Here is a 23,853-nt window from a genome sequence, read left to right as displayed (position 1 = left end):
ACCGGCGTTCGAACTCCGATTTTTTTGACCGAACAGCGAAGCAAGAATTTCTCAAAATCTTTGGTCGGACTCCGATTTGTTCGAACTGAGAGGCGTTCGAAAACCGAGGTTCCACTGTACATTTAAATCTATAAAATAATGAATTTAATTGTTAATAATAATCAAAAATAATAGTAATACATATTAAATAGATATATAAATATACTTTTCTGTGTGTATTTTACGATGTCAATATTAAATATTTCCGACCTGTGACCTGTAAGAACGCATTTTCTCTTTTGTAAAGTACGTATTTTAAACTTATTTTATATATATATATTATAGGTATATTTTATATGTAAATATTACATGCATACATAATGTTAATTTTATTTATTAGTTTTAATGAATCTATTGTAATTATTGTTTAAAAATAATCTTAATTATTATAATTTTATACATTTATAAACACTATACATTTATTTTTATGACCGAACAGCGAAGCAAGAATTTCTCGAAATTTTTGGTCGGACACCGATTTGTTCGAACTCAGAGGCGTTCCAAAACCGAGGTTCCACTGTATGTACCTGTACCAGGTGACGGCCTGCGCCCAGAGGGACGCCCTTTACTGCCTTCACGAGAACGGCTGCATCACTCTACGCGTGTGCCGTTCTACCGCAGCCGCGGAAGACGGGTCAACGGCAACAGGTCGGCCTCCTTCCCGAATCCTCACTTATTTCTATGATTTCTCATCTCGTCCTGCCATTGTCTTCCAAAAAATCCAATTCACGTCTCAGACTCCGAGCAGAGCAGCCAGGAGCTGGTTTACGACCTCCGCTCTCAGTGCGACGCCATCCGCGTCACCAAGACGGTGCGGCCGTATCGCATGGTTATCTGCCCCGTCAACGAAAATAACGCCGCTCTTATGGTCAGTGACGGTCGAGTCATGCTTTGGGAGCTTAAAGCCGTCACGGGGAAAAACACTGCAAATCAAAGGTACAAACGCGATGCTATATATGTGTGCACTCATTTGCAGGCCAAACCTGAAAAAAAAACCATATTATGTTGCAGTTCCGGGCTGTCCCCGCTCTACTCTCCGGTGTCTTTCTGCGGCGCTCCGCTTGCTCCCAACCAGAAACATATCCAAAACCTCTCGCTTAACAGCATGATCGGTAAGGCACTGTTTAGTGCATTTTTGGGTTGTATTGCGATTGGCTGGCAACCAGTTCAGGGTGTCCCCTGCCCACTGCCCGATGATTGCTGGGATGGGCTCCAGCACCCCCGCGACCCTACTGAGGATAAGCGGTGCAGCTAATGAGATGAGAAGAGATGAGATTTTTTAGGGATAGGGGCAGCACGGCGGCGCAGTGGTTAGCTCGTGTGCGGCACAGTTCTGAGGTCATGGGTTCAAATCCAGCTACCAACGTTCCTGTGCGGAGTTTGTATGTTCTCCCCGTGCTTGCGTGGGTTTCCTCCGGGCACTCCGGTTTCCTCCCACATTCCAATAACATGCATTTCAGGTGGATTGGCTGGCCTAAATTGTCCCTAGGTGTGACTGAGCGAGCGAATTGTCTGTCCCTGTGTGCCCTGAGATTGGCTGGCAACCAGTTCAGGGTGTCCCCTGCCCACTGCCCGATGATGGCTGGGATGGGCTCCAGCACCCCCGCCACCCTACTGAGGATAAGTGGTGCTGATAATGGATGGATGGATGGATGGATTATTTAGGGATGCGCCGAAAATGACACTGTTACTAAAGTTCAGCAGTTTACCTAGCAACTGCGTATTTTGTGTGAGACATTCAGTCTGATTGATCGGCCTGCTAAATTTTTAGTTCTACTGCTTCTTCTTTTTCTCCTTTACCTTCATCTCTCCTCCCTTACCGTCTCCCCCGCTTCCTCCCTCTTGATCACCCTCTTTTTCTTTTCTCTTTTTCCTGTTCTACTTAATTTCCTCCTTGTAATTCACTTCTTTTTTATCTTCCTTCAACTTCTCCACCTTCTCACCTTATTATTTTCCTTATATTTTTTCTCCCCCTATTCCTTCTTATAATCTTTGTCCTTGTGCTTTCTTGTTATTTTCTCCTTCTCCCTTATCTCTTCCTCCCTCTCTCCCACCTCGAATGAATGAAAGTATTTCAAGCATGTTAAAACAAAAATAAAACAACAAGTTTGGAAAACAAAACAATGTGAACGAAACGTGTCCAAAAAGGAATCGGAAGACGCATATGCTTATTTGGTCCTACCCCTCTTCCTTAATAATTGTGTCTTCCAGCTAAAAGCACAATACCTTCCTCTTAGTCCTTCTTCTTCTTCTCTTTCTCCTCCTTATCCTTCGTAACTTGCTCATCCCTATCCCTGCCCCTCGGCTTTTCCCTCTCAATCATCTTCTCCTCCTCATTGTTCTTCCTTTTTTTTCTTCTTTTCTGTCCCTTCCTTTCTGTCCTTTTCTCCCCTTTTTTCGCCTTATGCTATTTCCTTTGCCCTTTCGTTTTCCTCACTCTCACTCTCCTAATCCCTCTGTCTTGCATTTTCCTTTGTCATCATTTTCTATTTTTGCTTCTATTCAGATTTTTTTTAATTTTTGTTTTTTGCAGTGCCAAACATTGGCCTACGTTAGCTTACGACTAGGATTCTGACCAATACTTGAAATTCAAATCTAGGCTGTCTATTTTTCTGTCCAGGTCAAAGTTTAATAGCTGGCGAGAGCCCTCTCCCATCCTCCAACGGGCAAGAAGTCCAGCTGAAGTTCCTGTTGACCGGGCTGCTGTCGGGTTTGCCCCTGCCGCCTTTCGCCATCCGCATGTGTCCGCCGCTGACCACCAAAAACATTAACCACTACCAGCCCATGCTGGCTGTTGGTAAGTCCCATTGCATGCCAACAAGCTTCATTTCATTTCCTACTCTATTGTCCACTAGGAAAACTACAACCTGCAGGCGACATATCTAAGTTTTTTTGAATCTGTCCTGCAAAACGAAAATGGTGATAATATAAAGATAGGGGCAGCAGCTAAAGTACTGCTAATGCAATTTTGTTGTTGTTTTGGACCTAGTGTCCTTTTGTGTGTCACAATATCTTTTTTTCCTCATATTCCCGAGGTTCTTTCAAATATAATAATAATAATTACATTTGCAGCATGGTGGGGCAGTGGTTAGCGCCTGTGCGGCACAGTTCTGAGGTCATGAGATCGAACCTCCTTTGTGGAGTTTGCATGTTCTCCCTGTGGGTTTCCTCCGGGCACTCCGGTTTCCTCCCACATTCCAAAAACATGCATGTCAGGTTCATTGGCCGGTCCAAATTGTCCCTAGGTGTGAATGAGAGAATGAGTTGTCTGTTTCCGTGTGCTCTGTGACTGGCTGGCAACCAGTTAAGGGTGTCCCCTGCCCACTGCCCGAAGATAGCTGGGATGGGCTCCAGCACCCCGTGACCCTACTAAAGATAAGCGGTGCAGATAATGGATGGATGGCTGGTCCAAATTGTCCCTAGGTGTTAATGCGAGTGAATGGTTGTCTGTCTCTGTGTGCCCTGTGACTGTGTGGCAACCAGTTCAGGGTGTCATCTGCCCACTACCCGAAGATAGCTGGGATCGGCTGCAGCACCCCCGCGTCCCTACTGAGGATAAGCGGTGCAGATAATGGATGTATGTATGGATAATTACATTAATACTGAACTATTTTCACTTGCCAGGGACCAGTAATGGGTCAGTACTGGTCTACAACCTCACCAGTGGTCTTCTGCACAAAGAGCTCAGTGTTCATTCTTGCGAAGTCAGGTAAGATGTGCGTATGGGCATGGAGAGGACACTGATTGAGTGAAGGTTGCACTTGTCAGACCGCGGCACTGGGAGATTTCAGTGGTACTTTCCCTTTGCATCAGTTCTTTGCTCTTTGTGTTTTCAGAGGGATCGAGTGGGTGAGTCTCAGCAGCTTTTTGTCCTTTGCCACGTCGTCCCCTAACAACATGGGGCTGGTCCGGAACGAGCTGCAGCATGTCGACATGCGAACCGGTAAGAAACACTAGAAGGAAAGGGTTTGAGCAAGGTTTGGCCCTGTTTTTTGGCACCAATGAGCTAACGTTTTCACTTGGTTTGTCCTTGCATGTAATTTTTTATTCCAGGACGATGTTTTGCATTCAGGGGCGAGCGAGGAAATGATGAGCCCCCCATTGAGATGATTAAAGTTTCACATCTCAAGTGAGTTGCCAGCTTTTAAATGACCTTCTAAATTAATTGATTGTGCTTACCAGAGATAAATTTTGCCATTTTAATGATTTCTACATTCGCTGTCACCTTTAAATTGTTACAAATTCTGGAATTTCGAGGCACTCTTCTTCCTTGTGTTTGTATATTCTTTAAATCTCTTTTAAGGCATGTTGCAAAAACAGTCCATAAAACCTAGGAGAAAAAGGCACGTTTTTCATATGTAGTTATCAGAAAATATTTGAGCATCCTTTCCTAGAATTCAAGGGGTCTGAATGTTCTTATGCTTGTATCCATTAACCTCCAGGGTCGTAGGGGACACATTTCCTTGTGGTGTGTCTCCAGGCCAACAAATTGTTCCACCCGGTCTCAAACCGAGGAACGTTCGCATGCTAGGCGAATGTGCTATCCACTGCACTACGGAAACACATAAGACAATGCAGCTCGTAAAAACCTGGGACCAATTTCCATTTTCACATCTAATTTTATGAAAATATTTGCACGTTTTTTTCCAAAACCTAAGTGAGCTTGGAGCAATTGATTGTAGATGATTTGCTTGGTACATTTTGTAGTTCACTATGCTGCTCTTAGATTCATCAGATACTCTAATAATCGAGATGTGGACCCATACGCAGGGAAGCCGGAAATTAGTTCCAGTGTACCCCAAAAAACATGTTTAATAAATACAATAACAAAGCAACAAAATGTCCCAAGAAAACAGGAATTGAATACAAACCTGCTGTAACCACAAAAATGACAGTAATCCAACTGCCGGAGCAGCCAGTGTAAAGGTTAGGGATGATGAGAGTCTCATGTGGTGAGATTTGGACGCACTTGTGCATAGTTCAGCCACTCCTCCCGGTTTGCATCCCTTGGGAGACTGGCGTGCCTAATCTTGACACATACTGCAATGTAAACACTTAAAGCTGCTCAAAAGCCACGTTTGATGTGATTTTAATTGATGTTTCTTGTGCGGGCTTCAGGCAGTACCTTGTGGTTGTGTTCCGAGACAAACCGTTGGAGTTGTGGGACATCAGAACGGGGACGCTTCTCCGAGAGATGGCGAAGAACTTCCCTACTGTAACAGCACTGGTACGAAATTAAAGTAACACTCCAAAGTGTTCATCTTCTGCATTATTTAAGTTGAGGCATTTTCCGTAATCGCAATCCAAGTTCTCTTGATTATATATAAACCATCACTGTGTGGTATGCTGGGCACAGCAGCAAACAGAAGAGCCTTAGAGTCATCAACACAGCCCAGTAAATCATGGGCAGCTTTCTGCCCAGTCTGGAAGATTTTGCCGTCTAATCTCGTTGTAAACAAACGGTACATCAGGTTGTAATCAATGAGAATAAATACCATTAAATTGATTTTTATTTGTAAAGGAGTGGTCCCCTTCGCACAACTTGAAGAGTCTGAAGAAGAAGCAGATGGCAGCCAGGGAGGCAATCGCTCGTCAGACCGTATCTGACCCCGAGCAAAATACGGTCGAGTCGTCGGTTATCAGGTCAGCGCTTTGAGATTCTCGAGATCTTTTTTTGTGTGTTGCACGAAGGCCCATCTGAACTTTCTCGACCGGCTTCATCAGCTTGCTGCAGGATGCTGAGAGCAAGTCAGAGAGCAGCCAGGCCATATCCGCCAGGGAGCATTTTGTCTTTACTGACACCGACGGGCAGGTTTACCATATCACGGTGGAGGGCAACACTGTCAAAGACGGGGCCAGGATCCCTCCTGATGTAAGTCCACACATCTTAACTCAAAAGAGTTCTACCGCAGTCGTTTCATGGATATATTTTCTGACGTGGATTTCATAAAGATCCATTTGAACAGCTATGACAGACTTGTGAATTTGTTATGTTTTGTGGGTGGACCCTAAACGCGGGAAAGCAGGCGTGCTCTATAAGGATTGTTTAATGAGAAAACCCGGGAACAAAGTAACAAATTACAGAAACAAACTCGTGGTATCCAAAAAAAAGTGTCCGGAAACGAGACAGAAACCTGCCGTGATGAAGACCCGACAACCTATATTGTCGGGTGCAGTCAATATAAAGAGCTGGACAAATTAAGCACATGTGGGCTCTCTCTAGCCACTCCCTCCAAGTTGGCGACCACTTGGTGTGCCAGATCCTGACGTAATTTGCAAAATGGATCCACTATTATAGTCATATTTTTGCTAGTGATGTTTTTTGGGAATTTAATTTTAAATCAGTTCATTGAAAATGATTAATTTTTGAATATTTAGTTTTAGTGCGATAACAGGATAAGTATTCAATTGACTAAAATCAAGTGCTTTTGGCACTAAAAGTTCCAAAAGATGATTCCAATTATTGGGGCGGCAGTAGCTCAGGAGGTAGGAGGTAGCTCGTCTTGGTATCAAGAGATCACAGTTCGAATCCCGGCTCCTTCGTTTTACATGTCGAAGTGTCCTTGGGTAAGACACTGAACTCTAATGCCCCCAATAAGCAGGTTAGCGCTTTACATGGCTGCACGGCCGCTATTGGGAAATGTGAAGCACATTGTAAAGCGCTTTGGGAAGTCTTCATTGACTTGAAAAGCGCTATATAAATGCAGATCATTTCTTTCCTTTCAATTATAAGAATATATATTTTGGAGCAGGATTGGAATGTGGAATTGAATATTTGTATGTATTACGGGTATATATTTCCTTGTGATGCAATATTTTACAGGGCAGTATGGGAAGCATCGCCTGCATTGCATGGAAAGGCGACACCTTAGTGCTCGGCGATGTGGATGGAAATCTCAACTTCTGGGACCTTAAAGCACGTTTGTCCAGGTAATGTTTTTTTCAAATTCTCTTTTTAGTTTTCTGGGATGGGCTGTGCACTCAAATTATAAAGTTTTTATTTGATTGCACGAATTGAGAAAAATATGTTTGGTGCCACGTTTTTTTTTTTAGGGGAATACCGACACATCGTGGCTGGGTGAAGAAAATTCGCTTTGCACCGGGGAAAGGCAACCAGAAACTTTTGGTTATGTACACTGACGGAGCAGAAGTTTGGGACACTAAAGAGGTACAACTGGTGTGATAGGGACCCAAAAATCTTATGGCGCTGCAAAGGGGTTGTTATTTTTAGAGGTATAGTTAAAATAGACCCAGTCAACCATCTGCTTTGGATAAGGGCACTGCAGGATTTACATATGGAAATTATAATATCCAATGCATTGGAAGCAAAATTGGTACATGAAATAAATAAATTGCACAATCTCTTAATTCTCTTATAGGTCCAGATGGTGAGCAGCACGCGCATGGGCCGCAACGTCAACTACCGCGTCTTGGATATCGACTGGTGCACGTCGGACAAAGTGGTGCTCGCTTCGGACGACGGCTGCGTCCGAGTGCTGGAGATGGCCATGAAGTCGGCCAGCTACCGCATGGACGAGCAAGATCTCACCGGTGAACCCCTCGCAGAAAATCAAGAGAGAATTCCTGTGACCCTCATCTGCTCTTTAAACCAGATTCGGTGTGGTGCCCGTACCTGCTGCTCCCTCGGGCGGCTCTCACACTCAAGAATTTCCTTCTTCTGCAGCCCTGGTCTGGTACCTTCACCATGGACATTACGCAAGTGTAAGTAAGCTTCATCAGTTGACATGTGATAGAATATGATCAGAAGACAACCAAATGACAAAATTGATGCATTGGTCTTGATGGGGTGCCAAAACAAATTATAGTCTAATTTTACATAAACTGATATCACCAACGTGGTGCCTATGAAGCACAAAGAACCTCTTGGGAGGACCTGAATGGCGCTGAAAATAGCTCACAAATATTGTGTCTTTTCTTGGAATTTTGATTTCTAATTGGCATGAGAAATCGTGGAAATGTGTTCCCACGAAAGTGTTTTTAAGTACAGGATGCATTCTTACAAAATTGTTTTTAAAATTGTTATACAATTTATAATAATGATTAACACCTGGTAATAACATAGTTACAACATAGTAATAGCATGATAACGTGAGGTTTTAGAAATACATATCAAACTGGTAGCACTTTGCTCTAATCAGCAACAAAAAAATAGTTGCTCTCAGCTTCTAAAAGGGTTGTGACCCCCTGTTTTAAGTCTGGGACTGTAAACTGATCTTAATATGAACATCTAAGATGACCTAATTTGCTGGCCAGAATCAGATTTGGTTAGCGCGTGTGCAGCACAGTTCTGAGGTCATGAGATGGAACCTCTTGTGTGGAGTTTGCATGTTCTCCCCGTGCTTGTGTAGGTCTCCTCCCACATTCCAAAAACATCCATCTCAGGTTAATTGGCCGGTCCAAATTGTCCCTAGGTGTGAATGAGCGAGCAAATTGTCTGTCCCTGGGTGCCCTGGGACTGGCTGGCAACCAGTTCAGGGTGTCCCCTCCCCATAGCTGGGATGGGCTCCAGCACCCACGCGGCCCTACTGAGGATAAGCGGTGCAGATAATTGATGGATGGATGGACTTATATCTAATACCAATATCTGATCTGGACACCCAAATAACAGATATTCATAATAGTTAGTTATTTCTAATACTGTTTGTGTTTTTCGCATTTCCAGGGACTACAACGAGAAAGACGAGATCAAAGGTCTTATCCAGGAGCAGCTCAATTCTCTGTCAAAGTAAGTTTCCAATTTGCACAGTTTTGAGGATCATCTGTGCATGATGTTGACCATAGCACCCACATTTTCCTCCCCAGTGACATGAAGATGGTGCTGCAGGATCCTGAGCTCAGCCTGCTGCAGCGCTGCCTTCTGGTTTCACGGTGAGTCTTAAACACTAATTGGATTTTTTTATTCATGTTTTTATTCATTTAATTGGTTAGATAGCTAGTAAACACCGTCCCACATTATTTCTTTTTTATTGTTGTGTTGTAGGATGTTTTCTGTGAAAATACTTTGTGAATTAGTGGTTGATTTTGGATTTTTTTGTGTGCTGTGCCTAAATAAAAAAAAGCTGCACATGTGGAACATTGTAAAAAACAAAAACAAAACTAAACCTCTCCATTATTGTACCAGGTGTTTATTCCAAATTTCTGTATGGAAATTGTATTTCACTTTCAAACGTTTTTATATTCCACCTGAAATCAAGCATCTCTCTACACTATGTGCTTTTCAAATGCTATTATCAGGTTTTTTATTATTTACATTTTCGCAGACCCTATAATATTTTTTTAAATGTTTTTGAGATGAAGTGTTTGAGGAGTATGTTAGGAGTGACAAGATTGGATAGATTGAGAAATTGTGAGGGACAGAACTGGAGTAGTAGTGGAACTGAGCAAACGTGTGGATAAGAGAGTACTCGGTTGGTTTGGACACATGGAGAGCATGGATGAGGAGCGAATGTTGAAGAGGATCTACAGAGCAGAAGTAAATGGTAGGAGACCAAAAGGAATGCCGCGATTGACGTGGATGGATGGTGTTATGAGTGCACTGCAGGAAAGAGGTCTAAATGTAGTGGAAGCTAGAGCTATTGTTGGTGATAGAAATGAGTGGAAAGGTGTTGTAAAAGGATAGTTGGATGTTTGGACGCGTTCCAAGGGATGGGCAGGACACCTGTATGATGCGACAGGGGTAAACCAGTGAAAGCTGTCGGGCCCTGCTGTTGAACAGTGTTGTGTCATGGCCGCTTTCTTGTGTCCCATTTCATCTGGAGGGACGAAAGCATGACCGACTTGGGTGCCGAGGTGCTTAACTTGTTTGGTTGTTTGGGCATTTGGGTTGGCCATGGTCTAAAAAAATGTTATGTTTGTTTTTTTGCTACCTTTTCCCTTTTTTTAATTTTCCTTGTCTTTGTATGTTTTTGTCATGCTGTCGGTCACCCATCTTGAGGGATATGACCAGGGTAGATGGATAGATAGAACATTTTCACAGGCTCTAACTGTGTTGATAGTTGATATTTGTTTGTATGACTGTAAAAAGATCAATAAACATCATAACATTTTTGCACAGTGCAAAAAATATTGTATGAAAAGAATTTGATATTCTGAGCTGTTTCTCCTTAGAAAAAGCCCTCGATTCGTTTTTTTTTCTTCACAATTACAGCATACAGTGGGACCTCGCTACTTCGCGCTTCGACGTTCGCGGGTTCAGAGCTTCGCGGGCCTAAAAAATAATAATAATAAAATAATTAAAAAATAATAATAATAAATAAAAAGCATTTTTTGAAGGGGCGTCTCAACTTCGTGGTTCCACGTTCGCAGGTTCAGAGCTTCGCAGGTCTAAAAAATAATAATAATAGAATAAAATAATTTAAAAAAAAAATTTTTTTTAAATTAAGCATTTTTGAAGGGGTGTCGCTACTTCGCAGATTTTCACATTTCGCGGGTGGTTTGGGTCCCCATTAACCGTGTCTAAAAAATAATAATAATAAAATGTTTTTGGTCCCCATTAACCACAATAACTGAGGTCCCACTGTATTTCCTTTTCAAATGAATTCTTTCAAGGCACAAGAAGGAATTTTACTGACCTAAATACGGCAGTGTATGATAACCTTGGAGAAATTGATCTTTGACGTATATAGCCAGACGTCTATGATAGTCTTGCGAAAATGGTTCCTTGTCATCAATAGTCGTCTATGGCAGCTTAGGTGGAATGGATCTTCAATGTCTATAGTGGCCTAGGTGAAGCCGCAACGACAAAAAACCTGAATTGTCGTGGCAACCCACAGGCTGTTCGGAGACGAGTCGGACCTTCACTTTTGGACGGTGGCCTCGCATTACCTGCAGTCGTTCGCCCAATCCCGTCAGCTCGGCGTGGCGGCGACGGAAGGGCGGCGTCAAAGCCAATCGGTTCAACAGGCTTCTCAGCATCACCTGGACATCTGTCACGACATGCTGTGTGAGAGCTTCTACTTCCAGGTTGGCGAAGAAGCTCTTTTGAAAGGGGCGAGGCCACAGATTCCTCTGGATTCGTCCTTCTGACTTTGGTTTCTCTGCAGAAATTCCAATTGGATCGCGTTCACCTGCAAGAAGCCAAGCGTTCCAGTTACGAGCACACCAAGAAATGTGCTGACCAGCTTCTCCTTTTGGGTCAGGTAAGTCGCCACCCTTCCACCAATCCGTATTTTGAGGACTTCAAAACCATTTCGAAAGGTTACACAAAATACAGTAGATCCCTGGGAGACGGCATCTTCACCTTATGACGTTTACACTTTATGGTGTGGAGAAAGATGTTTTCACGACATTTTCCCTACTATACAACATCAACAACAAATTATTTTGCGTGCCCAAAACATACCGTAAATTCCGGACTATAAGGCGCACCTGATTATAAGCCGCACCCACCGCATTTCGGGAGGAAAACCGATTTTGTACATACACAAGCCGCACCGGTATATTAGCCGCATGCCTCCACATTAAATAATGGGTTTATTTTGATTGAACCATTTTATTGACAAGGGGATTTTGCATAGGTTTATTATTCTACACTTTTAAGCAATTATCCATTATCTGTTATCAGTCGATTCATGATACATTTCAAAACCAATAGGCCAAGATACTTGCTCCTAGCCAGGGAACTAAGTCAAGGTCCTAGCCAAAGCGCCAAGAATCTATGAGTGTAATTGCACCGTTTCTGGAGGTACTGCAATTCCGGGCCGATACTTGGAGTGAACAGAGCAAGCTAGTTATCATTTGATGCAGACCTGCAGAATCGGGGTACCCGTTGAAAGTAATCCACGGAAAAAAAAGTGTATATTTCCAAAGGTAAGGGTGGGAAAAATATATATCCACTATGGTCTCCCGCGTTCACAAACACGTCCCCAGTTCCCATCAGCCCGCATTTGCTCCGCCCCTTCTTTCTTATTCGCCCGTGAAAATCAGCATGTGTCTCAAATAAATACATTACAAAAATATACAGTTGCAAATATATATTATACATGGTTACACATATTTACAAAGAAAGACGGTACACCGAGAGAGTTTTCAAAGCTTTAATAATAATAATATAACTTTCATCCCAAACCGTGCCTTTGAAAGGTACCAACACGCTACTATAAATACGCTCGCAACGCATTAAACATATTTGTTAAATAAGCATACCGTAATTGTTAAATTCACGGTATACCGTCCTCATCTTCCTCTCAATAACTGTCGCTATAAGAGGCGTCTTCTCGCCACCTGAAAGAACCTTGGTCATATAGACAGTTTTTGCATAAACTAAGAAGTTGAAGTCCTCGACGCACGTGTTCCACCGGTCTAAATCATAAGAGGCCGCTAGAAAAAATGACATAAATTGGCCGCTTCACTGGATAAGCCGCAGGGCTGAACATCTGGGAAAAAAGTAGCGGTTTACAGTCCGGAATTTACGGTATACAATTCAAACCTAACGGTGTTCACACATTTGACGAGTTGCCTCTCAAAAATGCTTTTCTGCTGCTGCTCGACGTCATACAAGATGTTAGTATGCTATCTGTTTGCATAACCTCTCTTTATTCAGTTCCGAAATCTCGTGTAACAAACTTGAATTTGCTTAGCGATGGGTCCCAAGACTTGTAGTGATGCTAGAAAGAGAAGATAAACACCTTGGGAAATAAAGTTTGCGATTATCAAGACATACAAAGAGGGGACCCTCATCGAATATGCCCAAATGCGAATAGCTAAACTCCCTCCCACCATGTCTTTCTCTTAATTCGGTTCAGAATCTCGTCTGCTTGGTAAAGACTTTTCAAGTTATTGTACAATACTGTATTTTTGTAATGTATGTATTAGCTAAAGGTGCCCAGACTTGGAGTGATGCTAATGGGAGAAGCAAAAACCAGTCAACGATCAAAATAATTATTGAAAAAAAAAGGAGGCAGTTCAACTAAGGAAATCTTCTAAGGACATGACAATCTTTACTAGTGGAAGTTTTTAAATCAGTTTTGATTTTAATCTGCTGTCTTGTCCCCACTTTTATTCGCTTTCAGACGGACCGCGCCGTCCAATTGCTGCTAGAGACCAGCGCCGACAATCCCAGCTACTACTGTGATTCCCTCAAGGCTTGTCTAGTGACCACCATCACCTCCTCGGGCCCCTCCCAGTCCACCATCAAGCTGGTGGCCACCAACATGATCGCTAACGGCAAGTTAGCAGGTAAAGTCATTTGTTCTTTTCACATCTGCCATCTATTATTATTATTATGATGATGATGACGACGATGAGGATGTGGGCCACCAGAGGGCGTGCAGCTGCTGTGTTTGATTGACAAGGCGGCCGACGCCTGTCGCTACCTGCAGACCTATGGCAAGTGGAACCGAGCCGCCTGGCTTGCCAAGGTAAATTTCGCCCGAAGGTGACGGTAGGAAAAATGAAGCCTGGAGAAATTATAATTAAAGCTTGTGGTGTCTCAGGAATCATGATTGGGAGCTTGTGATGGATGCTAGATGGAGGCAGGCAAAAATGACAACCTGACTTAAAATAAAAAAAGATCCTGGATCATGCTACGTTAGGTTAAGTGCTAACCTGGAATTGAAATGGGAATCACTAGCTAAAAACCTGCAGGCCTCCTGCAAGCAAGAGGAAAAAAAAGGAAAAAAGCTACTGGATGCTACAGCATCTTAACGGCACATTCACTGCCTCCTTTAAACTCTATAGCTTATTCGATGCCCGCGCAAGTAAAATTAATCGTCAACGTATATACAGTGTTCTTGTTTTCCTGCGTCCTAGATGCATTATTTTTGCTGGGGACCCATCGAATCAAATCAACGTGCGTCCCCGGGACGCAACTTTTTTGACACGAAATTGTCATGATCAATTTTTAACAAAGATTTACCGCACTCCAAACTTTTCGTGAGGCAGATCCGCCATTGTTGTTTTGGTCTCGCGGTTCGAGTTCTCGTCTGCACGCCGATCTCCAGTTCGAGTTGTGTAGTGAAAGTCCGTTTCTTTTTAGAGAACCGGCTTTTTCGGCTCAACTCATTAAAGAGAGCCGGCTCTGGAACGGCTCACTTGCTTTGATGCATTATATTACGAATGATGATGTTGTATAAAGAAGTTAAGAAAAAAAGGAAGTATAAAAGGAGAAAATGAAAAAAGACAGGTTTGTGGTGATCCCTTTTAATCAGTATATTACCAAAAATAATTGAATGCAGAAAATGAATTCATACTTTGAATAAGAAAATGTATTATCCTACTTAATTATATTCGCATGTATTTTCTTTCTACAGTGAACGTCCAAGCGACTTCATTTTTGAACTTTCTTTATAATAAACCTCATTCATGTCGAGCAACTCATTATCTCAGAACAAAATATTAATTAACAATATATATGATATAAGGAAACACATGTACAATATAACATGTTAAACTACATAAAAAAAGATTTTTTTTGTATTTTGTAAGGGAAAATACGACAGTTTGTAAGGGCATGGAGCACACAAAATTTGGGCAACCCATAGATCTCTGTTGGGACCCATAGATTTTTGAGCATGCGAGTCCCCGGGACCCATCACTTTTCACAGGTCAAATGAACACTGTATATATCCCTCGACGGCAGTGTACGACCCAGCAGCATTATATGAGATGAGGTTCATTAACGTCTTTAGTCTTCATTGGCAGTTAACAAGTTAAGGATCCTTGACGTCAGAGCTGTCAATAGCATGAATGAGTTGATGACATGATCACAGCTAGCTTGACAAAAATGCTCAAACACAAATGCTAGCAGGTAATTAGCATCTACTTCAAAAATGTTATTCCTCCGAGTGACTAATATTCTCAGAGAAATTTATGCGAAAAGCAATAAAAGCAGTACTCAAAGCAACAAGCTATTTACAATTCCTGCAAAAAATAACAGAACACAAGTATGGGCTGCACGGCGGCGCAGTGGTTAGCGCATGTGCGGCACAGTTCATATCTTGGGAACCTCCTGCGTGGGTTCAAATCCAGCTCCAGACTTCCTGTGCGGAGTTTGTATGCTCTCCCCGTGCTTGCGTAGGTTTCCTCCGGGCACTCCGGTTTCCTCCCACATTCCAAAAACATGCATTTCAGGTGAATTGGCCGGTCCAAATTGTCCCTAGGTGCGAATGAGCGAGTGAGTTGTCTGTCCCCGTGTGCCCTGCAATTGGCTGGCAACCAGTTCAGGGTGTCCCCTGCCCACTGCCCGATGATGGCTGGGATGGGCTCCAGCACCCCCGTGACCCTACTGAGGATAAGCGGTGCAGCTAATGAGATGAGATGAGACAAGTGACTTTCTTTTGTTGGCACACAACTGCCCCAAGTGGCCAACACATGCAAGAACAGCCACTAGTTGTTTTCAGATGCTCCTTTTTTTATTTTCTTACAAATTGAATTTGTCTCATAAGGTCTTTGTTAAATATGAGATTCTGCACGTTTTGTTTCATGTCATGGGTCAGGTGCGCCTCAGCCCAGCAGAGAGTTCGGACGTGTTGAAGAGATGGGCGGAGCATCTGTGTTCTCCGCAGGTCAACCAGAAATCCAAAGCCATCCTGGTGCTGCTTTCCCTGGGCTGCTTTCACAAAGTGGGAGAGATGCTTCACAGGTATTTTTCTTCTAAATTCATTTCCTCGATGGTCACACGAGTTAACATCTATCTGGTCCTCCGTCCACTTGGGGGCGCTGTCAGCATGAGGCACTTTGACCTGGCTGCGCTCTTCATCGAAGCCTGCCTGAAATATGGGGTGATGGAGGCCAACGACTCGTCCAATATCCTTGCTGGTTAGTAACAAGAGTTAAGCCATCAACACCAGGTTTGGGTGATTCAAATTCAACTCATAAATACCTTCACTTGATTTGGGCATCACATCATGTTAAGAAAAAGAACAATGAAGTTTATTAGGATCTTCAGGTTTCAAAAGGCATCAAAGCTACTCTAATGCTGAATGACAACTAGATCTAAAGAAACAAACATGAAAGGAAGAGTACGCAGCATGTAGTTTGATACATAATGTTTCTAACTGAACAAAACATAAAAGAGAGTAGACGCAAGGAATATACTCGCACGTGGATAGAACAAGCACAGAATGTCCAACATGCTCTAACAGAACACAAACAAGAAATAAAGGAAAGACGGTGTATTTTGGGACATTGAACGAACAATAACATGAAAGGAAGACGATGCAGAATATGTCGAGAAAAAAACTCGAGCTGGACAATAACATAAAAGTCAGTGCAGACACTAATTATAACTAAACAAAAACATGAAAGGATGACAATGCTGTATATGTTGGAACTCTAACTGAACAAAACATGGAAGAAGGCCTCCAGATGTATTCTGTTTTGTCTCGACGAAACAAAAACTCGAAAGACGACACGCAAAATGTAGGAGACTTTCATGTTTTTGTTGAGGAACAGTAAGGAAAATGCCTCATATGTTGCAACGCTAACTATTTCATAAAACCTGAAAGGGACAATGAATAATGTGTTGGGACATTATCTTACTCTAACTGAAATAAACATAAAAGGAAGACATCACAGGTTACGTGGAAACAAGAACGATTCAACTGAACAAAAATAGGACGGACAGCGCAGAAGCTAAATAAAACATGAAAGGAAAGAAACACTAACTGAACAAAAAATGAAGGACAATGTAGAATGTGTTGAAACACTAACTGAACAAAAACCTGAAATTAAAAGCATAGAATATGTTGGGAACCTAACTGTAACTGAACAAAAACAGAAGAAAGTCTCCCAATGTATTCTGTTTCGTCTCGACTAAACAAAAACTCGAAAGACGAAATGTAGGGAGACTTACTGTTCCTCAACAAAAACATGAAAGGAAAATGCCTCATTTGCCGGCATGCTATTTCTCAACCGAACAAAAAGCATGAAAGAGACAATGAAGAATGTGTTGTGGCTTACTCTAACTGAAATAAACATAAAAGAAAGACATCACAGGATACGCGGGAACAAGAATTGTTCAACTAAACAAAAACACAGGACGGACAGAGCAGAATATGGAGAAAAAATGAAAGGAAGAAAACACTAACTGAACAAAAAGGAAGGACACTATAGAATGTGTTGAAACACTAACTAACTGAACAAAACATGAAATTAAAAGCATAGAATACGTTGGGAACCAAACTGTAACTGAATAAAAACATGAACGTAAAGACGCCCTATATGTTGGAATGCTAACTGACCGCCAACCGAAGAATACATGAAAGAAAGACCATGCGGAATGTCTCGGTGCATTAACTAACATAACAAAACATAAAAACAAGACAGGACATGAGGGAACATAAAATATTAAACTGAACAAAAACATAGAAAAAAGACAGAACATGAAAGGAAGACAACGCAGCACAAATGTAGATGGAATGCTAACAGGAGTCATATTTGCAAATTTCCACTGAAAGCACCAAAACACAAAACTTGAAAATGCAAAGGGTACAGAACATGAAAATTCTTCATTTTTAAAACAGCAAATTCTTCGAATCGATTTATTCATCATGGCCAGCCTCGTTCAAATCACGCTGTACAGTGGAACCTCGGTTCTCGACCATAATCCGTTCCAGAACCCTGTTCGAAAACCGATTTGTTTGATCACCGAAATCATTCTTCCCTTTAGAAATAATGTAAATCGTTTTAATCCGTTCCAACACCCTGAATGTTTACCTTGAATGTTTAACAGAAACCTAAAGCTAACCCAGGCTAATCGTACGTCCGCGTTATCCTAATCTTCTGTACGAAAGATTACGCTAACATTAAAGTGTAAAAATAAAAAAAAAAGGATAAAGAAAAGAATTATGAATAGGATTTCTTACCTTTGTGGTGGTCAGCAGAAGGCGCAGGCAAGATCAGACACTCGCACACCTTCTTCATATTTTGCTATTATTTCTTTCTTAAATGCAATAGTTGTACGCACTACTTTTCTTTTTTCACCTGTAGCAACTTTGCTGCTTGCACTGACTTTCTTCGAAGGCATAATAAGGGGCTAAAACACCCGTACGCCGCTCAGCATCGCACCCTAGTGTACGCACTCACGCATTACCGGCGTTCGAACTCAGATTTTTTGACCGAACAGCGAAGGACTTTGATTTGTTCGAACCGAGAGGCGTTCGAAAACCGAGGTTCCACTGTACATGTCACCGAACAGTATCTGTTGCAATCTTTCAACTCGTGACTGCCCCCTGTGGCCCGGAGTGTAACTGCACGATTTCTCCTGGATCCGGTTTCCCTTAACCCCGCCCACATCCACTGGTAGAGACGGCCTTTGCCGACTACGCCCGTCTTCTGCGCTCGCTCGGCCTGCGCGAGGGCGCCGCCCTGTGGGCGTCACGAGCCGGTGCCGCAGGACATGCTCTGATGGAGGACCTGTTCAAGGGGGAGGGCGGCCAGGCAGACGCGTGAAGACGAACTGAAGGGGGCGCTAGATAAACGGGAGAAACTTTGAGTTGACTGGCGCTCGTTTGCAGGGACTTGAGAGACTGTTGTTGTGGTGTTTTTGTTGTCATGGTGACGGCTGTGATCGCATGTTGACGTTGTTGTCGATTGAATTGTTTTTTTTTATATGACGGTGCGTTCGTGTGTCTTTGACAGAGTTGGGTAGGGTTACTTTAACTGGATTACTTTCAATTACTTTTGGATTACTCCAATACCAAATATGCTAATAAAAGACAAAAGAAACTAATTATGAATGAAATGACTCAATTTTGTTGTTGCTTGGGGAGTAACGGAATACATGGAACGGCAAAAAGCTGTGGATTTATTTTCATTTTGTTTCTGTGGCATTTTATGTTCGTTTTGCCGGAGATCAAAGAGATCAAAGCCAGCAGAGAAAGCTTACCACGTGTTGTGAGTCATCATTTGATTCCTATTTAGTTTCTTTTGTCATCATCATCATCATCATCAGCTGCACCGCTTATCCTCAGTAGGATCGCGGGGGTGCTGGAGCCCATCCCAGCAATCATCGGGCAGTGGGCAGGGGACACCCTGGACTGCTTGCCAGCCAATCGCAGGGCACACAGGGACAGACAACTATTCACTCGCTCATTCACACCTAGGGACAATTTGGACCGGCCAATCCACCTGAAATGCATGTCTTTGGAATGTGGGAGGAAACCCACGCAAGCACGGGGAGAACATACAAACTCCGCACAGGAAGTCTGGAGCGGGATTTGAACCCACGCAGGAGGTTCCCGAGACCTTAGAACTGCGCCGCCGTGCTGCCCTTCTTTTGTCTTTTATGAGCATATTTGCTATTGGAGTAATCCAAAAGTCATTGAAAGTAATCCTGTTAAAGTAACCCTACCCAACCCTGGTTTTTGAATACATTGAAGGTAAATGTATTTTGTTTGTTTGTTGTGGCTATGCTAGATGTCGCTATGTTTATTTTGTACGCTTTCCCGTCACCCAATTCCAAATTCTTGCACTTTTCGTTTGCCCTGTAGTCCCCAGTTTGTATTGTGTAGCGCCCCCTAGAGGTGTAATAATACTACCTCCGTTTAAATCAGGGGTGTCCAAATATTTCAGAAAGGGGGCCAGATTTGGTTAGCTGAAAATGTGTGAGGGCCAACTATTCAGCCTGCTCCTTAAAAAAAAAGGTTGAAGTCGCAGCCTCATAGCTCGCCTTTGTAGCATTTTCAAATGAGTCTCGTGAAAAAATGCTGCTTTGCCGTGAAAACAGCTTCCAGTCGCTTTACCTTTTCACAGCGTTTATTCCCGCTTAGCTTTTGTAGTCGGCATGTTTCGTCTTTCTGAAAAGAGCCACAGTCTATTGGAAAATTGTGCAGATGTAGTTGTTTCGGACTGGGGTGAAAAAATACTCCAATTTCCACTTGTCCTGGAAGCGGCGGCCCTCACAGTCAACTTTCCTTTTTTTCTTACTGAATTCTCACTGAAATCCAAGAGCAAGGTGGCCAAAGGGCTACTGCTAACGTCTGGTGAAATTGTGCATATTTAATTCATACTGCAATCAACAATTAAAACAGGTCACATCTTAATATTAGGACACTGACCGCGGGCCAGTAGAAATTTGATCATGGGCCCCGGGGCCAAACTTTGGACATCCCTGATTTAAATAAGACTATTGATTCAAATAGTAAGCAAAAACACACACACACAAACTCATAAACATGATTCTAGCTTTAGAAATGTGTAATTATATTAAGTCATGTTTATTTGTAAAGCCCCAAATCACAAATAGTCTCAAAGGACTGCACCATTACAAAAAAGAGGTTTGAAATTGAAAAATAAAAGGCTTGTTCATTTATAAAGATATATATATATATATATATATAGATTCACTAAGAAATAAAATGAACTGGATTCATGTTAAAAAGACTAGTTTATAAAATGTAAAAATATATGCTGAAAATGTCAAAAATAGAAGTTGAAAAATCAAAGGTTTACTCCCAAAAAAAAAAGAAGAAAATATTTACTGCTCATTGTTAAATATAGAATAAAAATGGCTTCAGGTTCAAATTCCTGAGACGGTCTTCACTTTTCATTTTTAGGGCATCTTCAACTTCTTTCTCCACTGTTTTCTTCTCTAGCCACTCAAAGTGCGACTCGCCGTTATTGTCAACTGCTCCTGCTTTGTTCTTTAGCGTCACTCGCCTTTCACAACTTATCACGGAAGCGTACCTCACCGTGTCTCATGATTCAGGCATTTTCTATTTTTTTTTTTCCTTCCACGGTTTCTTTCTCTAGCCACTCACGTTAGCCACTCGGGTGCTGGCAAAGGCTCGCCGCTATTGTTAGCTGCTCCCTGTAAATGAAGCATGCAATCTTTTACCAGCCTCTTAAGTAGCTACTCTCGGTAGGCGCTAAAGTTAGCCACTTCCAGCAGCTCCGACCAACTCCAACCATTAGCTCTTTTCAGCTGCTTCGGGTGTTTTCAGCGGGCTGAAATTATGAAAATCGAAGCATGCTTCTTAATTTTTTCTGAGCGGTCTTCTTCAGGCTTCCATAATGCATCTTCCCTAAATCCGCTTGCTTCGGCTCTATTCTAAGCTATATCGACCTTTAGTGGTGAATTATGACACGCTGTCACTTTAAGAAATATTTTTGAAACATTCTTTAGTAGAGCAGACGTTTGAGTAACCAATGAAAAGGAAAAACCTTCTTTGTATCCTTTTATTTAAAGATTGGTCTTGTCTATTAAAAGGACCTTCATCATCCGAAATGAAACATTCATCCATCCATCCGTAACCTGCACCGCTTATCCACAGTAGGGTCTCGGGGGTGTCGGAGCCCATCCCAGCTATCTTCGGGCAGTGGGCAGGGGACACACACGGACAATTCGCTCGCTAATTCACACCTAGGGACAATTTGGACCAGCCAATCAACCTGGCACACATGTTTTTAGAATGGGGGAGGAAACAAGAGTGCCCGGAGGAAACCCACGTAAGCACGGGGAGAACATGCAAACTCCACACAGGAGGTCCGATCTCGGACAACTCCCTCGCTCATTCAAACCTAGGGACAATTTGGACCAGCCAATCAACCTGACATGCATGTTTTTAGAATGTGGGAGGAAACCTGAGTGCCCGGAGGAAACCCATACAGCCACAGGGAGAACATGCAAACTCCACACAGGAGCTTCGATCTCAGACAACTCCCTCGCTCATTCACACCTAGGGACAATTTTGACCGGCCAATCAACCAGACATGCCTGTTTTTAGAATGTGGGAGAAAGCCAGAGTGCCCGGAGGAAACCCATACAGCCACAGGGAGAACATGCAAACTCCACACAGGAGGTTCGATCTCAGACAACTCCCTCGCTCATTCACACCTAGGGACAATTTGGACCGGCCAATCAACCAGGCATGCCTGTTTTTAGAATGTGGGAGGAAACCAGAGTGCCCGGAGGAAACCCATACAGCCACAGGGAGAACATGCAAACTCCCTCCGCACAGGAAGATTCGATCCCTTGACCTCAGAACTGTGCCGCACATTTTTTGGGATGAACCCTTTTAATTTGTTTCAAAAAAATGGGAACCTTTAGTTCAATGATCAGTTTTTCCTATTCCTCCCCAAAAAATGGGAAAAAAATGTTAGTTTAATTTTAAGGTCATGAAAACAAGTTAGCTTCAGCGACAGACTGCTGTGACAGTCTTGTTCCACGGACAGACTGAGGAGATCTTTTCTTCCTCATGCCATGAGGCTCTTTAACCCCACCTGGGGGAAGTAGAAGCCCATATTGAACCCCACCCCCACATTTGCTTATTACCTTATTTTTTTTAGAGTGTGTATTTTCCGTAGCACTATTGAAATACTCTATAGCAAAAAGTTATTTTGGGTACTTTTGTATTCTATATCTTTATTTTATTATTTTGTTTTCAACACAAAGGATACTGCTGGGGATGAATAAAGTATCGATCGATCTATCTATCTAGACATATCTTTCTCTCTCTTTCTTTCTTTCTTTCTCTCTTTCTTTCTCTCTCTTTCTTTCTCTGTCTTTCTTTCTTTCTTCCTCCTTATTTCTTTCTTTCTTCCTCTTTCTTTTTTTCTTTCTTTCTCTTTCTTTCTTTCTATTTCTTTCTTTTTCTTTCTTTCTATTTTTTTCTCTTTCTTTCTCTTTTTCTCTCTTTCTTTATTTCGTTCTCTTTCTTTCTCTCTCTTTCTTTCTTTCTCTATTTCTCTCTCTCTTTTTCTTTTTTCTTTCTCTTTCGCTCTTTTTTTCTCTCTCTTTCTCTCTCCTTCTCTCTCTCTCTCTCTCTCTCTCTCCCGGCAAGTCGACCGGGTGGTTAGTCCGCAGCCCCGTGGTGCAGAGGTTCAGGGTTCAAGTCCAGCCTCCCCTTGTGGAGTTTGCATGTTCTCCCTGTGCCAGTGTAGGTTTCCTTCCACGTTCCAAAAACATCATGTCAAATTGTCCCTAGGTTGGAATAAACGAGTGACTTGTCCGATCGGTGTCCCCTTGCCCACTGCCCGAAGATAGCTGGGATGAGCTCCGGCACCCCCGGGACCCTACTGAGGAGAAGCGGTGCAGATGGATAGTTGTTGTAAAATTGTAGTTTTGTCATTTAAAAAAGTTTTTTGTTATTTCCCCTCGTGTCATGGTGTGAAATACAACCCACAAACAAATGTCTAGGAAAAAAATCTCCAAAGTGTGTCGTTGCCTATGTAAATGGCTTCAAGTCTTAAATTGGTCCAATTACCGTCGATGTATTTTGTCACGTGGAAGAAGAGTACAATCACAACTTTTGTTCTTAAATAATACATGAGATGTTTTTATGAAGTAAACGAGATTTTTTTGTGGTTTATTGTTGTGGATGGTGACATCAAACAACTTTTAAGAGACAAAGGACGTGAATTCGATTAAAATGAATATTACCCGTGCTGCATTTCGTCTTCGTTGTTGTACTTGTAAGCGTGACCGCTAAGCGGCGCGCTTGAGCTATTTATCGCCCCGTTGCGACCATTAATCAAAGAGAAACAAATTAACTTTTTTTTTATCAATAAATGAGAAAAACAATTTATTCGGTGAGTAAAGTTAAATACTGGAAGTTTAAATTGTGGGGAGAATAGCTTAAAAGTGTTTTAGGGGATAATGGAGTGTGGTCGAAAAAAAAATATTGTCTTCTAGCGTAAACGTTCGTTTAACTTCCTGTAGTCTAAAAATGAAATAAGAAATCGAAAATACATTTTTTCGGAAGAGTTTTTTTCTTCAGGAAATGTGTAAAAACGTTTGAATAATATTTGTTTTAAAAATATCACATTTTAAAAAAAGACCATTTTGAGTCATTCGAATACCGGAAATAAGTAGGATTCGTGTTCATTCAGCTTGAGCGAGACTTCAAGTATTCA

The 23,853-nt window shown here is 42.3% G+C and overlaps 1 protein-coding gene across 1 annotated transcript in view; it reads left to right on the top strand.

Annotated features, from left to right (window-relative positions):
• Positions 1–23,390, top strand: part of wdr11 (WD repeat domain 11) — a 38,560-nt gene extending 15,170 nt beyond the window's left edge. Inside the window, exons 7-29 of the mRNA XM_088351231.1 lie at positions 576–687; positions 777–975; positions 1,051–1,151; positions 2,660–2,836; positions 3,664–3,748; positions 3,876–3,982; positions 4,093–4,168; positions 5,158–5,266; positions 5,561–5,682; positions 5,764–5,911; positions 6,863–6,969; positions 7,093–7,207; positions 7,419–7,590; positions 7,653–7,761; positions 8,723–8,785; positions 8,863–8,928; positions 10,833–11,022; positions 11,103–11,198; positions 13,071–13,236; positions 13,321–13,418; positions 15,495–15,640; positions 15,725–15,806; positions 18,295–23,390. Coding sequence (XP_088207357.1) covers positions 576–687; positions 777–975; positions 1,051–1,151; positions 2,660–2,836; positions 3,664–3,748; positions 3,876–3,982; positions 4,093–4,168; positions 5,158–5,266; positions 5,561–5,682; positions 5,764–5,911; positions 6,863–6,969; positions 7,093–7,207; positions 7,419–7,590; positions 7,653–7,761; positions 8,723–8,785; positions 8,863–8,928; positions 10,833–11,022; positions 11,103–11,198; positions 13,071–13,236; positions 13,321–13,418; positions 15,495–15,640; positions 15,725–15,806; positions 18,295–18,450 — 2,802 coding nt within the window. The 3' untranslated portion in view covers positions 18,451–23,390. The remainder of the gene's footprint in view (positions 1–575; positions 688–776; positions 976–1,050; positions 1,152–2,659; positions 2,837–3,663; positions 3,749–3,875; positions 3,983–4,092; positions 4,169–5,157; positions 5,267–5,560; positions 5,683–5,763; positions 5,912–6,862; positions 6,970–7,092; positions 7,208–7,418; positions 7,591–7,652; positions 7,762–8,722; positions 8,786–8,862; positions 8,929–10,832; positions 11,023–11,102; positions 11,199–13,070; positions 13,237–13,320; positions 13,419–15,494; positions 15,641–15,724; positions 15,807–18,294) is intronic.
• Positions 23,391–23,853: the final 463 nt, after the last annotated feature.

This window comes from Urocampus carinirostris, chromosome 13 (assembly GCF_059441175.1).
Source record: "Urocampus carinirostris isolate Australia breed hairy pipefish chromosome 13, RoL_Ucar_1.0, whole genome shotgun sequence".
In the NCBI taxonomy this organism is placed as follows: Eukaryota; Metazoa; Chordata; class Actinopteri; order Syngnathiformes; family Syngnathidae; genus Urocampus; species Urocampus carinirostris.
This window is presented reverse-complemented; position numbering and strand designations above follow the sequence as displayed.